At 42.9% G+C, this 13,379-nt stretch overlaps 1 protein-coding gene across 4 annotated transcripts in view; it reads left to right on the forward strand.

Annotated features, from left to right (window-relative positions):
• Positions 1–13,379, forward strand: part of HDAC9 (histone deacetylase 9) — a 497,559-nt gene that overhangs the window by 345,462 nt on the left and 138,718 nt on the right. For all 4 annotated transcript variants that reach the window (XM_080974605.1, XM_080974606.1, XM_080974608.1 and 1 more), the window contains 2 exons: positions 6,070–6,247; positions 10,855–10,988. In XM_080974605.1, the coding sequence (XP_080830731.1) occupies positions 6,070–6,247; positions 10,855–10,988 (312 nt within the window). The remainder of the gene's footprint in view (positions 1–6,069; positions 6,248–10,854; positions 10,989–13,379) is intronic.

A 13,379-nucleotide genomic window follows, 5' to 3' on the forward strand; every position in this document is an offset into this window, starting at 1 on the left:
CCCACACAATGCTCTCTGGTGGTTAAACCACTTTAGGAATCCCAGTTGTGGCTTATATTGCCTAACCACAAATCCGGCATTCATCTTTGACTGTTTCCTCAGCAGCCATTTAATCAGTTGTGCAGATCCCAGTTTTACCTTCTGGGTACATAACACAGAACAATGAAATATGATACCAGTCCCAGTGGGTAGTCCCTTCCAGAAGAAGAGTCCTGCTGGAGAGGACCAAAGGACCATATTCTCCTCTTCTCACAGTGGCCAACCAGATGCCCGTAGGAAGCCCTCAAGCAGCACTTGAGAGCAACAACTTACTTCCTCCATTGTGAGTCCCAGAAAGGGGTTTTGAGAGGCATTCTATGGCCATGAAACATTCTTTCAACTATGGAGGGAGTACTTATAACTGCCAGTTTGCACTAATATAAAATGGTTTCATTTTCAAACAAGGCTCTTTCATCAAATAGGACAGCATCTTAAACCTCATCTTTGTTTGAGGCATCCTCAAGCCCGAACAAAAACAATTGCCTTATTTATTTTGAACGTAGTCCTCACTCAAATCATTTTGGGTTGGTTGTTTCATAAGTGGCTCATCTGTTGCTTTTTGGGTATTTTTGTTAATGATGTTGTTTTTACAGTGCCTTTGCCTTTTTAATTGTAGATCACTTCGATTTTTCTTTGGAAAAGCAGGGTGCAAATATTTGAATACAGCAAATGAAAGAGGCATTATTAAAAATGGCAGCATTCAGAAACTAGTGGGGAAACATTTCAGTCTCCCGGGTCACTCCCTTGTTGACCCCAAAGTCTCCAATAAAGAGAGCTGAAGCTGCTGACCTAGATTGTCTTAGGAAATTTAATTCTGTGCAAGGCAGACCTAACTGGAAAAGCAGATTTAGCTCCACCTACAATCTAAATTAGCATAGCATAGCTAAAAAGACACTATCATCACCAATGGCTAGTGTTGTGTATAGATCACTGTTCCTATCTAGTTCTTGTATACTACCTGTGACCCTCTGGGTATTGTTGCAGTTTCTATCATCAAGTTATGGATCAGTGCCAATACAGCAGTGAAAAATCTGTTGGTAGCAAAAAAAATTAAAATGCATGGTTGCCTTTCAGTGAGGTTTTCTTTTTACATATCGAAATGCTGGATAATTTAGTTTGTCACTCATCCCGAATGAGAACTCTCAGGGACAACGGCAGTATTTCATTGAGTGAACACAGGGCCAAGATAATTAGGAATAAAGAGGTGAGCTTCAAGAAGAGTCATCTGTGTAACTTCACTTGCTAAAAGGGAGGGTGGCAGGTAGGAAATCTGTAAAATACCAAGCTTGTCACAAGCCAAGGCCAGCTAAACAGAACAATTAGAATCAACATTTTGCACGATCTGGGATTTCAGGTCTTCGTACTCTTACCATGTATAGTTAAAACTTATTTTGAAAAATTAATCACACTCGCATGATCCATTGAACACGCATGGGCAAGATGGAAGAGCATCTGTAATAATTAGATCTCGTTCCATACCCAGATTTGGTTTTGATAAAACACAGCACAGATCCCCTCAACAAGTAAATATTGTTGTATGTATGGTATGGTATGTATTTCAGCTTAAAAAAAATAGTAACACCATCAGATGCATGCCTGCTCAGAAGTAAACCCCAGGGAGCTCAACTGATCTTTCTCCTAAGCAAATGTTCATAGGAGTCTAGTTTAACAGCATACTCATGTGAACGTCTACTCAGAAGCATGTCTGGCTGAGTTCAGTCGACTTACTCCTAGGTCAGTGGATAGAGGATTGCAGGTTAATGGTACAATCCTATACAGTCATACCTTGGTTTTCAAACAGCATAGTTCTCGAATATTTTGGCTTCCGAATGCTGTAAACCCGGAAGTGACTGTTCCAGTTGCAAACTATTTTTGGAAGCCGAATGTCCGACGAGGCTTCTGCCGCTTCCGATCAGAAGCTGCACTTTGGTTTTTGAAAGTTTTGGAAGTCAAACGGACTTCTGGAACGGATTCTGTTCAACTTCCAAGGTACGACTGTATATGCCTTCTCAGAAAACCCCTCTGAGTTAAATGGGAGTTACTCCCTAGTAACTGTCTCCAGGATTACAGCCTGTAATCTAAGTTCTCACATCCTCAGAAAAGAACTAAGGTGGTGTTGCTTAACTTCCCTCTTTGGAATACTTTAACTAAGACAATTTCTTACAGAAACGCCACTTCTATGTAGGAAGAGCACATTGTGCGCCAGAATGTGCGGCAGACTCATAAGTGTCTATTTCATGACTATCTCCTGCATGGCTTCCCACCACATTTACACATGGCATGTATGTTTGTCGCACATTGTGGCTTTCCTCAAGAGTGTGGTGTGTGCTTAGGAAACTGTGTCATGGTGTGTTACGTGATCCAAAACTGCACAACGAAACAATTGATTTGTGATTCTCTCTCAGTGAATGATGAATAAATAAATAAATTCTGGAGCGGCTTTAATTTTGGGAAGAGTGAATGCTAGAAAAGCTGGATGTAATGAAAACTGGTTTATTTAGTAGTTCAATGGAATTGCTCTTGTGGGGGTACAGAAACAGGCCCCAGTGCCAAAGTGCCAGCAGAAGTCCTTGATCTACTTATGGTTTGATTTTTAAGATAGTGCAGCAGTCACCACACACACACACACACACACCACACACACACACACACAGAGAGAGAGAGAGAGAGAGAGAGAGAGAGAGAGAGAGAGAGAAAGGACAAAAGCCAATTTCATAGCATCTTCCTGATGCTCCAAATGGGAGAACTGATTTAATGCTTTGATCGCTCACTAATTTGCATTTGCCTTTGTGGCCAATCACAAGCTAAAGAAACCAAAGAAAGAGAAGGCAGTACCAATAACAGGGAAATAAGTAGGGGGGGGGTGAAACCTCATGGGGTGCACAAAAATAAATATTTTATTTATTCAAAGTGCACTTTGAATTAAAATTCTTCGGGGGTACTTTGAAAGCATGCCATTATGTGGTGTAATTCTGTTAGGACAACAAGAGAACACAGTGGCGAGCTTTTAAAATGTGCATTGGGCCAATAAAATCTCTCTTTCCTTGTGCACCCTTGGGATTTCATCTCCCTCCCCACTCTTCCCTCCCCCCCCCCCCCAAGTCTTGCTAATGCCAGAATATCCATTAACATTTACTGGGGCTTTCCTGTACATCCACATAATTCCACTGGTCTCAGTTGCTATGATTACTTTAAAATGTATTCTGCTTTCCTTGGTCCAAAATCAGTTGGAGACATCAGAAGCTGGAAACTCTGCTGCGCTGCACAGCCTGTAATATAGTATGTGCTAACACAGCCCTAATTTTATTTTCCACATTTTGATCCTCTCGTTCTACCTAGCTCAGCAAGTATAGACACCCCCACTCCTCCCTGCTCAACCCGAAATTAACTCACTCTGGCAATGAGTGATCTCACATTAAATACAGTAATGCCCCAACGATTCCACTCCCTGAGAAATGGTGAACACATTAAAAGCACCTCCATAGCTTCCAAGATCACTTCAGCAGAGTTGCTTTGGGCAGAGGTGGCAGTGAGAGAGGGTCAGATGCATTTAGGGTGGCCCTGTGCCCTCCTTTACAGACAATTCTCTGTTGGAAAAGCATTTCTTTGAAAACAAAGCAGAATAAGAAGGGTGAAAAGGGACCTTGAGGTTGGTCATCAACAGTGATCACCCGGCCACAGTCTTCCCCACGATGGTGAGATGTACAGAATTTCTATTTAAATTATAGTGATTCTCAGTTTGCATCTATACACATTTTGTGCACATCTATGCTCAAGAAGGGGACGCGGGTGGCGCTGTGGGTTAAACCACAGAGCCTAGGACTTGCCGATCAGAAGGTCGGCGGTTCGAATCCCCACGACGGGGTGAGCTCCCATTGCTCGGTCCCTGCTCCTGCCAACCCAGCAGTTCGAAAGCACATCAAAGTACAAGTAAATAAATAGGTACCGCTTCAGCGGGAAGGTAAACAGTGTTTCCGTGCACTGCTCTGGTTCGCCAGAAGCAGCTTATTCATGCTGGCCACATGACCCAAAAGCTGTACGCCGGCTCCCTCAGCCAATAAAGCGAGATGAGCGGCGCAACCCCAGAGTCGGTCACGACTGGACCTAATGGTCAGGGGTCCCTTTACCTTTATGCTCAAGAAAGGTACAAAATTAGCGCTGCAATTCTCAGAGTGGTTAACAGTCAGTCCCTCTTCCTGGGGGACTCTGGGAATTGTAGCGAAGGCAATAAGGGTATCCAAATGACTCTAACCACCCTTAAAAAACTACAGTTCCCAGGATTCTTTGGGAGAAGTCGTTACTGTTTAAAGTGTCAGGATAAGACCTGAGATAGCTCTGTCGGTAGAGCGTGAGATTCTTAATTCCAGTGTCATGAGTTCATCCCCCACTTCGGACGATTCTATGATTTTTATATATAGTGCAATTGGGGCTTGTGTGTGAAGGAAATATTCCCACATTATTAGTGTGTGTGACTGGATGTGGTTTTTGCAGGGGTGCTGGGTGGGGTTATGCGGAATATTTTGTGTCTATTTTGTATTTCTAGTCGTCGGGATTTCCCCCTCCCCAAGCAAAGCATCCCCCCACTTTCAGCTGCCTGTTGCGTAAGCACCCTAATAATTCAGAAAGCCCAAGCGAGGAATCGAATAAGCAGGCCTAAACACAATGATATTATTCACACCCTGTTGAGAAAGCATATGATTTATTAGGAGACCACTTTACTGGGTAAAATCATGTGTTCTATTATTCCGAAATAGAGTTTTCCCATGTAATGTCCTTGAACACAGAAGAGTTGTTTTGTTAAATCCATGTTAGTGTGACAGTTATTAGATGTAGGGCTTGGGTCCCTTTTCACATGGTGAAGGACTTCTTAAATAACTGGGAACGGAGCCAAAGGGTCATTGCTGATGTGGAAATAATACTCCATTCACTTCAATGGGAAACATAGATCTCAATGAACCTTTCTCTTACCTGCTCCCTTCGTTGAAATATACCGGTATATGACACCCTGCATGCACAAGAGCTACGCATGTGTGTCAAAGCCCATGCGGAGCTCTGGAATGGAGCACCAGAATTGTACTGGAGCATTAGGAAAACTGATATGAGTCATACCTAAGGGCTGAGTCACTGTGAAAATAATTTTATTATTTGTTGCTTGAATCAATAAGCATTACTGAATCGTCTACCTTATCTGATCATCTCTCTGGAGCTGTATTGGGTGATCTCTTCTGTTTAGATCATGTGGCTTCGTTTGAGATCTTGTTACTGAATCCCTTTCTTTCCAGTCTCTGTATTCCCCTGATGGGAGTTTTCTTCTGCAGCTACCTGGTGGAGGATGCAGAACTTATTCTGGGCCTGGCAAGAGATGCAGCCTCTGACATACCCTTCAGCATTTCTCCAATGAAAATAGGGAACCTCCTATTCCAACCTATATAAAAACATAAAAAAAAAACATTAAAAAAAACTTCCCTATACAGTGGTACCTTGGGTTACATACGCTTCAGGTTACATACACTTCAGGTTACAGACTCTGCTAACCCAGAAATAGTGCTTCAGGTTAAGAACTTTGCTTCAGGATAAGAACAGAAATTGTGCTCCGGTGGTGCAGCGGCAGCAGGAGGCCCCATTAGCTAAAGTGGTGCTTCAGGTTAAGAACAGTTTCAGGTTAAGAACGGACCTCCGGAACGAATTAAATACTTAACCTGAGGTACCACTGTATAGGGTTACCTTCAGAAGTCTCCTAAAGGCTCTATAGTTACTTATTCTCCGATGACAATAGAGACATCCTAAGGAAAAGCAGGACATTCTGGCATCAAATCAGAAACTGGGGCGGCTTCTGTAACTCCAGGGCTGTCTCTGGAAAATAGGGGCACTTGGAGAGGTTCAGTGTGAACACATCTATTGGGCAGATTTATTGAGTAGCTCTCAGGTGGGCCTTTGCTCACCCTTGTTTACTTAGCACACATTTCCCTCCAGTCTTCCGCTTGATCCCTTCTCACATTTCTTTCCACTGTGCTTCTTTCCTGACAACAGCAGATCCTGGAGCACCGGCGAATCCAGCAGTTGCAAATGTACCGGGCTCAGATGGCTGCAGTTGGCATGGCGCAATTGGACAGACGCCAGCCCATTGCCAGGACACAGTCTTCCCCAGCGACTCCTGCATTACCTCACCCAGCGGTGGATCAGCCCGTAGCTCATAGCTTCATGACTGGTAGGACTCCCTGAAGGCTTTGCTTAACAGGCGGAGTAAATGCACGCTTCATGTAGGATCAATCGATTTAAATGCCACAAATGCCTCTTGTAGCCGTAGCAATGCACTCATTTCTAACCTCAATCCTACTGGACTTTATGATGCTTTATTGGCTGCCAGTCAACGAGTGCAGCTGATAAGAGATAATATTCACACACTCATAAATTAATACCGTTGACTTGGCTCCATAACTTGAGCAACAGGTGCATTTGGGTTCCCTTCCCCCTCCAACTCATGTCATTCTCCCCCCTTTCATTTCTTTCTCCCTCCCTCCATGTTGCTTCTTTTTTGCCTCTGTTGAGACCACCACCAAGTTGAAACAAGACCCTTATGAAATTGCATGACTGGGGTATATATAACGCTGAGGCTCGTCGTTCGCCTCCAGCAGGAATGCCACTCGCTGATGCAGAAGGTGTTGTTCTTCACTGTGACAAGCAAAGTCACAATCGAGACACAAATGACCTGATCAGTTACGGGGAAGGGATACCTGCTTTCGGCAAAGGCTGATTGGCATGTGCTTGTGGTATTTGTAGGTGCTTGCTGGCGCATGTGCTCTTTGAATTACAGAGAGATAAGAAGGGGGCTTCAGGGTTGCGGGTGGGTTTCACCTCCCCCATGACATCCCACACTCTCCATTTTATCCAAATGTATCAGAAATTAAAGTCCACTAAATTTCAGCCATAATAGAAAGTTGATACTTTTGCAAACAAAAAAGTACAATTTCCATAATGAGGAATGATATGTGAAACGTATTTGGGTTGCAGTGGGCTATAATTATTGTTATGGGTTTGTTTTGGTTTTAGCTATTCATTTTGTGCTTTTATCCTTTATTTTTATCTTGTGAACTGTCCTGAGATCTTCAGATGAAGGACGCCATATAAATTTAACGAATAATAATTATAATTACAAAATAGCAACGTTTACTGGGTTTGATCTCATTTTAAAGTCTGTCTGATTCTTTTCTTGGCTTTCTTCACATCCCACTGTGGGTTCACTTTAATGGACCTGATATTGAGCTTTTTGAAATCTCTTAATCCTCCCATTAAGGCTTTCAACTAAGGCCATACAGGCACGCTCTCCATGCTCCAAATGTCAACACTGAGTCACTGACAGCAAAGGCAGAGGAATCTGTGTTGCTTGTGCCTGGCTTGTGGGACTTTCCTTTCACAGAGTCTCATGCAAATCCAAGGGGTGATTGTTTGTTTTCTTATTTATTTATTAAATATATATCCCACCCTTCCTCCCAGTGGAGCCCGGGTTTATGCAGGGACTAACAGGACAATGATGAGTGTGTACCAGGGACTGGAGTCTGACCTGTACCCACCAGGTGGAAAGAATAGAGGCAGGGGAAGCTTCAGAGCTGCATGAAGAGAAGGAAGAAGATGCAGGCCAGGCCAGTGAATGGCCGGGTGCTGCCCTACCTCCCCTGCCCCACTGTCTCCCTGAAACAGGAAAGAATTGAAGCAGAAAGCACAGAGGCAACTTCCACTCAGGTGCAGTCTCAGGCTACATGTGCACAACCCGTCAGGGGAAGGTGCATAAATGGATGAATGGTCCCCTGATGCTACAATTGCTTCACAGAGCACAAATCTGGGAATAGCTGTCTAGATGCCAGATTGGTGTGTGCAGGTCTCCAGAGCTGTAGAAACGAGTGTAAGTGTTATCTTTGATAAGTTAACTCTCTGCTGTGTGTGTTCCTTTGGGCAGGGTGGCAAACACGTCTGTTGTTTAAAAAATACAATTAAAAATGAGGCAAAAGCATATAGTGAGCATTTAGAAATTGTTAGAAGCACCTAAAAACAACGCATTAAAAACAGATAGGTGTGCTCTAGACAGGGCTGCTGAAGCAGAGGGGATTTGGTGGGCATCTGAAAGAGTTAAGTGAGGTCGCAGGGAGTTCTGAAGCACAAATGCTGCCACGCTAAAGAACTTTGTGCGACAGTAGTAGACGTGCAGGTTTCGCAGATAGAAGTGATTGAATTGGCAGGAATGGGGCCAAGGCCTTATGTGAACCGGTCGCAAGCTGTTAAGGGCTTTATATACAGACAACCCTCAATTTGCATTCCGGGTCATCACATGTGAATGATGGAGCACACATAAGCCCATTCCACCCCCTGTTCTGGCCGCTTCTGGGTCGCCACAATGCCACAAGTCAAGGTGAGCAGTACCCAAGGCAAGTCAAATTATTTTGGTAACCGAGAAAGAAAATTCTGCAAGCACCTCTCCCTCACATCGGCAGTAAAAATGCAACAGTAATACATTGAGTAGCTAGGAGCAGAGGAAACTCAGCCTTATACTGAGTCAGACCCATTGGCCATCTAGCTCAGTATTGTCTACACTGATTGGCTGTGGATCTCCAGGGTTTCAGACTGGAGTCTTGTGGGATGTGATACATAAGTAGCAGTCAAGTACAACATTCCTTGTTTTCCTAGAGTGGACATGCAAGGGGATGTTTGGACCAGCCAGTCGAAAACTTCCTGTTTCCTCCTGGGCTGGGACATACTTCCTCTTGCATGTGATTAGAGGTGAGCGTGGCCTTACCTGTTCAGGTAACAAAAGCACAAGGCCCACAGCCCTCCTCCCTTCTTCTCCATCTTCCTTTCGTCGTGTGAGCTGCAGTGACTGCCAGTCTGCAGTCACTGGGATTAACCCCCCATATGGGGTAGATCCACATGTATGTGTGTGTGTGTGTGTATATACATACATATATATATATATATATATATATATATATATATATCTGTAACTAAGTCTGCCTTCAGGGATCCAACTGTGAACTGATGATGTGAGTAAACTACTTCTATATATCTTAAATAAGATTGTGGCGTGTTTATTCTTTTAAGAGGGAACTAAGGGATCTTACTAGGAATCTATATTGAGAAGCTTAAATAAGCTTGCAACCAGCTACCCACTGTGCGTTTAAAGGGGAATGTTAAAACTCTGCTAAGGTGTAGAACTTGCTAGTGCAAGTTAGGAAGGATATTAATAAACAAGATATCCTCTCCTGCCTCCCTGAACATTCCCACAAGTCTCTCCCAGCCCTACCTTGAGATGCTGGGGACTGAACCCAGGACGTTCCACATGAGCTACAGCCCCTCTGCTGCCTTTTCATGGCACCCATTTCACAGCAGATAGGCTGACCACTTTCTGAGACTGATGCCCAGCTTTTCACTCGGGCAGGCAAGGGAGAAGTTTGGGATCCTTCCCTGCTCTATATTTCATCGCACCATTCAGTGAACGTTCATAAAGGTTGTCACCCACTGCGAGCCTTAAGGATAATAAAAAGTGATGCATTTGAAATACATGTATATTTCTCTCTGGAGGTCAATTTCCACCCTGACATCTGCGGAGGCAAGTTCGCGATTTACAGGACTGCAATTAGATGAGCATCTGACTCAAAGCAGGAGCAGGGTTTTGCAGAAAGAGGAAAAGAGCAAGTGAAAATATTGGATCTTCTGATTTCAGTGGGGAATTTTGCCACTGGCTTCAATGAAGACAACATTCCAGGCCGAATAATTATCTCCCACTAACATTCCACAGCAGCTAGCAATTGAAAACATTTGTCTCTTCTCTCTTTACTTTGGGGGTGGGAGCTGTAGCCTTGGCTGGATTGTGTTAGGGAATCCTACTGTCTATTTTTAGAAGGCAACTCTGTTGCTGTGTTGTGGTACTGTAGCACACGTGCTGCGTGACCCGCAGCTGCAGAAGTGAATTATTTGCACATCCTAAATCAATTTAGATGTTTGAAGTGAATGAAGAAGGAAAGGGGGGGGGGGACCCATTCAGATTTCATTTTTTGAAACCAAGAAACTCTTCATCAGACACGATGCAGTTAGAAGGGCAAATATATTACTGTCAAACAGTCTGAACTGAACGTTTCTGACAAAGGCCAAAAAATGCAGCATTTTTTATTTTATTTTTACTGGATTCAAACAGAATTAACGATCCTTTGAGGCAAAAGATTTATGCGATCTGAAGAGAAACCAGAGTTAAGTCGGGAGAGTCCTCAGAACGGCATAAGATTGAATTGCACCCTAAGAGACTGGGAAGGGTTTGTGAAACTTTGTTGCCACATGTAGTTGGCCCTCTGTTGCTTACTGAAAAGGCAAATGGTTAGGCATTTGTTTGTTTGTGTGATTGTTTTGTGTTTTTATATACTTCTCTTCATCATAAAATCTCAGGGAAGTTCACAAGATAAAAATGCAAGGTAAATGCACAAATAAATAGTTAAAACCAAAATGATAACACCCTCTTCCCACAAATAAATTTCAAAGGCTGTAGAACGTTAATCAGTCTAAGGCCTGGTTGAAGAGAAATGTTTTTGCCTGGCACCTAAAGATATATCATGAAGGCGCCAGAAAAACCTCCCTGGGGAGAGCATTCCACAAATGGGGAGCCACTGCAGAAAAGGCCTGCTCTTGTGTTGCCAGCCTCTGAACCTCTCATGGAGGTGGCACATGAAGAAGGGCTTCAGAAGAGGAACACAGAGTCTGGGTAGGTTTATATAGGGAGAGGTGGTACTTGAGAATGTACTTATCATTTCTTGTTATCTTGTCTTTATGCTGAAGGTGTTGCGTACGACACGCTAATGTTGAAGCACCAGTGCATGTGTGGAAATTACAGCAACCACCCTGAGCACGCTGGAAGAATACAAAGCATCTGGTCGAGGCTGCAAGAAAGTGGCTTGCTAAACAAGTGTGAGGTAATCAAAAACATGGCCACACAGATAGGTTTGATGTTAAGAGACGCAATATTATTAGCATGTGTTTCTATTCCTTCTGTAAGCACCAGGCAGCTAGCCCTGTAAATATCCCTTGTGCTTCATGATATAAAATAAATAAACTATGGACTCATAGTGGATTCATGTGTGGATCATAATATCCACATACAAAAAATGACAGATTAAGTTATTTTTCCCCTTTTGTGACTCCATCCATGATGTACAGCTTCCATTTGAACTCTGAGGCATACATATCTTACTTGTGCGAGCACCACTAGAAGTGTTTGAACAATCATATTTCAGCATAAAATTATTTGGGGGGGACATAGGTTTTAATAATAACAATTACAATTACAATTACAATAACAATAATAAGCAACTTCCCTCTTTCCTTTGTACAAGTGAGTGAACAAGTGCATACACACCACAGATTTAAAAAGCAAATCTTCCTCAAAGATATAATTCCCAGCACCCTTTAACAAACTACAGTTCCTATGATTATTTGGGGGAAAGTAACATGCTTTACATGTATTGCGTAACTGTAGCTTTTTGTTATGTCAAAAATGGGAAATTATGGTGAATTGTTTCCAAACAAGATGTGGTTTAAAGTTGGCTACCCTTGGCTTGTTTGGAGCCATTAACCATAGTCCCACACCAGTTTAATCACAATGGGAAGTTGTACTTCAGTTGTACTCCCAGTTCACATGAAGGGAAGAGCAAAGCAGCTGCATGTGGGGTGTATGAGGCTCATTCATAACTTGGCCAGGATGTATCATCTAAATGCTGCCATTGTGAATCGATGGAGCTGATCCTTTCCTGATGTAAGAATGAGGAACCAGCAGGCCTCTAACGTGTTGCTAGATTGTGGTGCTGCTGGATTGGGGTCTCATTCTATAGAACCCCCAAACACTTAACCCAATAGCTGTGAGACAGTTAGATTAGCAAAATGTCTATAGTGGATGACTATAGGAAGGAAATAATCTTTAGGTAAAGCGACCCCTGACCATTAGGTCCAGTTATGACCGACTCTGGGGTTGCGGCGCTCATCTCACTTTATTGGCCATGGGAGCCGGCGTACAGCTTCCGGGTCATGTGGCCAGCATGACTAAGCCGCTTCTGGCGAACCAGAACAGCACACGGAAACACCGTTTACCTTCCTGCCTGAGTGGTACCTATTTATCTACTTGCACTTTAATGTGCTTTCGAACTGCTAGGTTGGCAGGAGCAGGGACCGAGCAACCGGAGCTCCAACCTTCTGATCAGCAAGCCCTAGGCTCTGTGGTTTAGACCACAGCAGATAACAAATTGATTGATTGATTGATTGATTGATTGATTGATTGATTAGGTTTATGTGCCTTTTTTCCACAATGAGCTGTGCCCAAAGCAACTTGCCGCAAACATTCAAAACATCAAAATACAAATATATGAAAACGCAGAGCATGCCGTTAAATTCAAAAATGACAAAAACCAACAATTTAACAAACACAGAATAAATTCAGTTATACATCATATAAATATACATATATATTTAAAGAAGTACATAAATATTTAAGTACATAAGTACAAAGTATTTAAGTGCATATATACAAAGCAAATGGAAGGTGTGACAATCAAGTGTCTGGTATTGGTTTTTCTGCCCTCTAATGAGTCTGGCTTAAATATAGTTCAGAGGGGAGAGGTCCTCTCACCTGACTAGAAGACATACAGCTGACTCCCATATCCTGACTCCAGAGAAGGTTGGCAGCAACAAAAGGCAAATGTTGAGGAGGTCAGTGGTGACCAGTCTCTTTCCCAGCTTCCAGGAAGTACCAACTGCTGGCACAGGTCTGATTGCATCTAAAAGTTTGGTGTATTGGCTTCTATGAATGCAACTCCTTTGTATAATGTTTTTCCTCCAGGAGTGTTACATTTTGTACAAGTCATTCATTTTATCGTTTGGGATAAATAACTATAAGTAAACTGTTGCTGCAGTTCGTGGTGCTGCTGCCTAAATTCAACCAGACTAGGTTAGATTTGACAGAAGCTAAAGAGAGGACTGTGATTATTCAGACAGAGATAAAAAAAAGAAGGATTGTGTTTCCACTTAGAATCCACCGAACAATTGAACAACCTGAAACAATCTAGGAGCGTTGTTCTCATCACCGGATAAACGCTGTGAACTGAAAATATTCTAATTCTCTCTTAAGTCAATCATCAGGCTGTCATAAAGGTCATACTCAGTTCCCATAAGAAATGTATTGGCAGTAAAATAATGATATGATGGATATTGGGTGAAGCAAGCCAAGCTTTATGATGCCACATTCTTTACATGCAATCCAAGTTACATTTATTCTGAGCATTATTTTGACGTCTGTGCTGATCAAAGCTTGATCA

Source organism: Podarcis pityusensis (genome assembly GCF_964106645.2).
Source record: "Podarcis pityusensis genome assembly, chromosome: 12".
NCBI lineage: Eukaryota > Metazoa > Chordata > Lepidosauria > Squamata > Lacertidae > Podarcis > Podarcis pityusensis.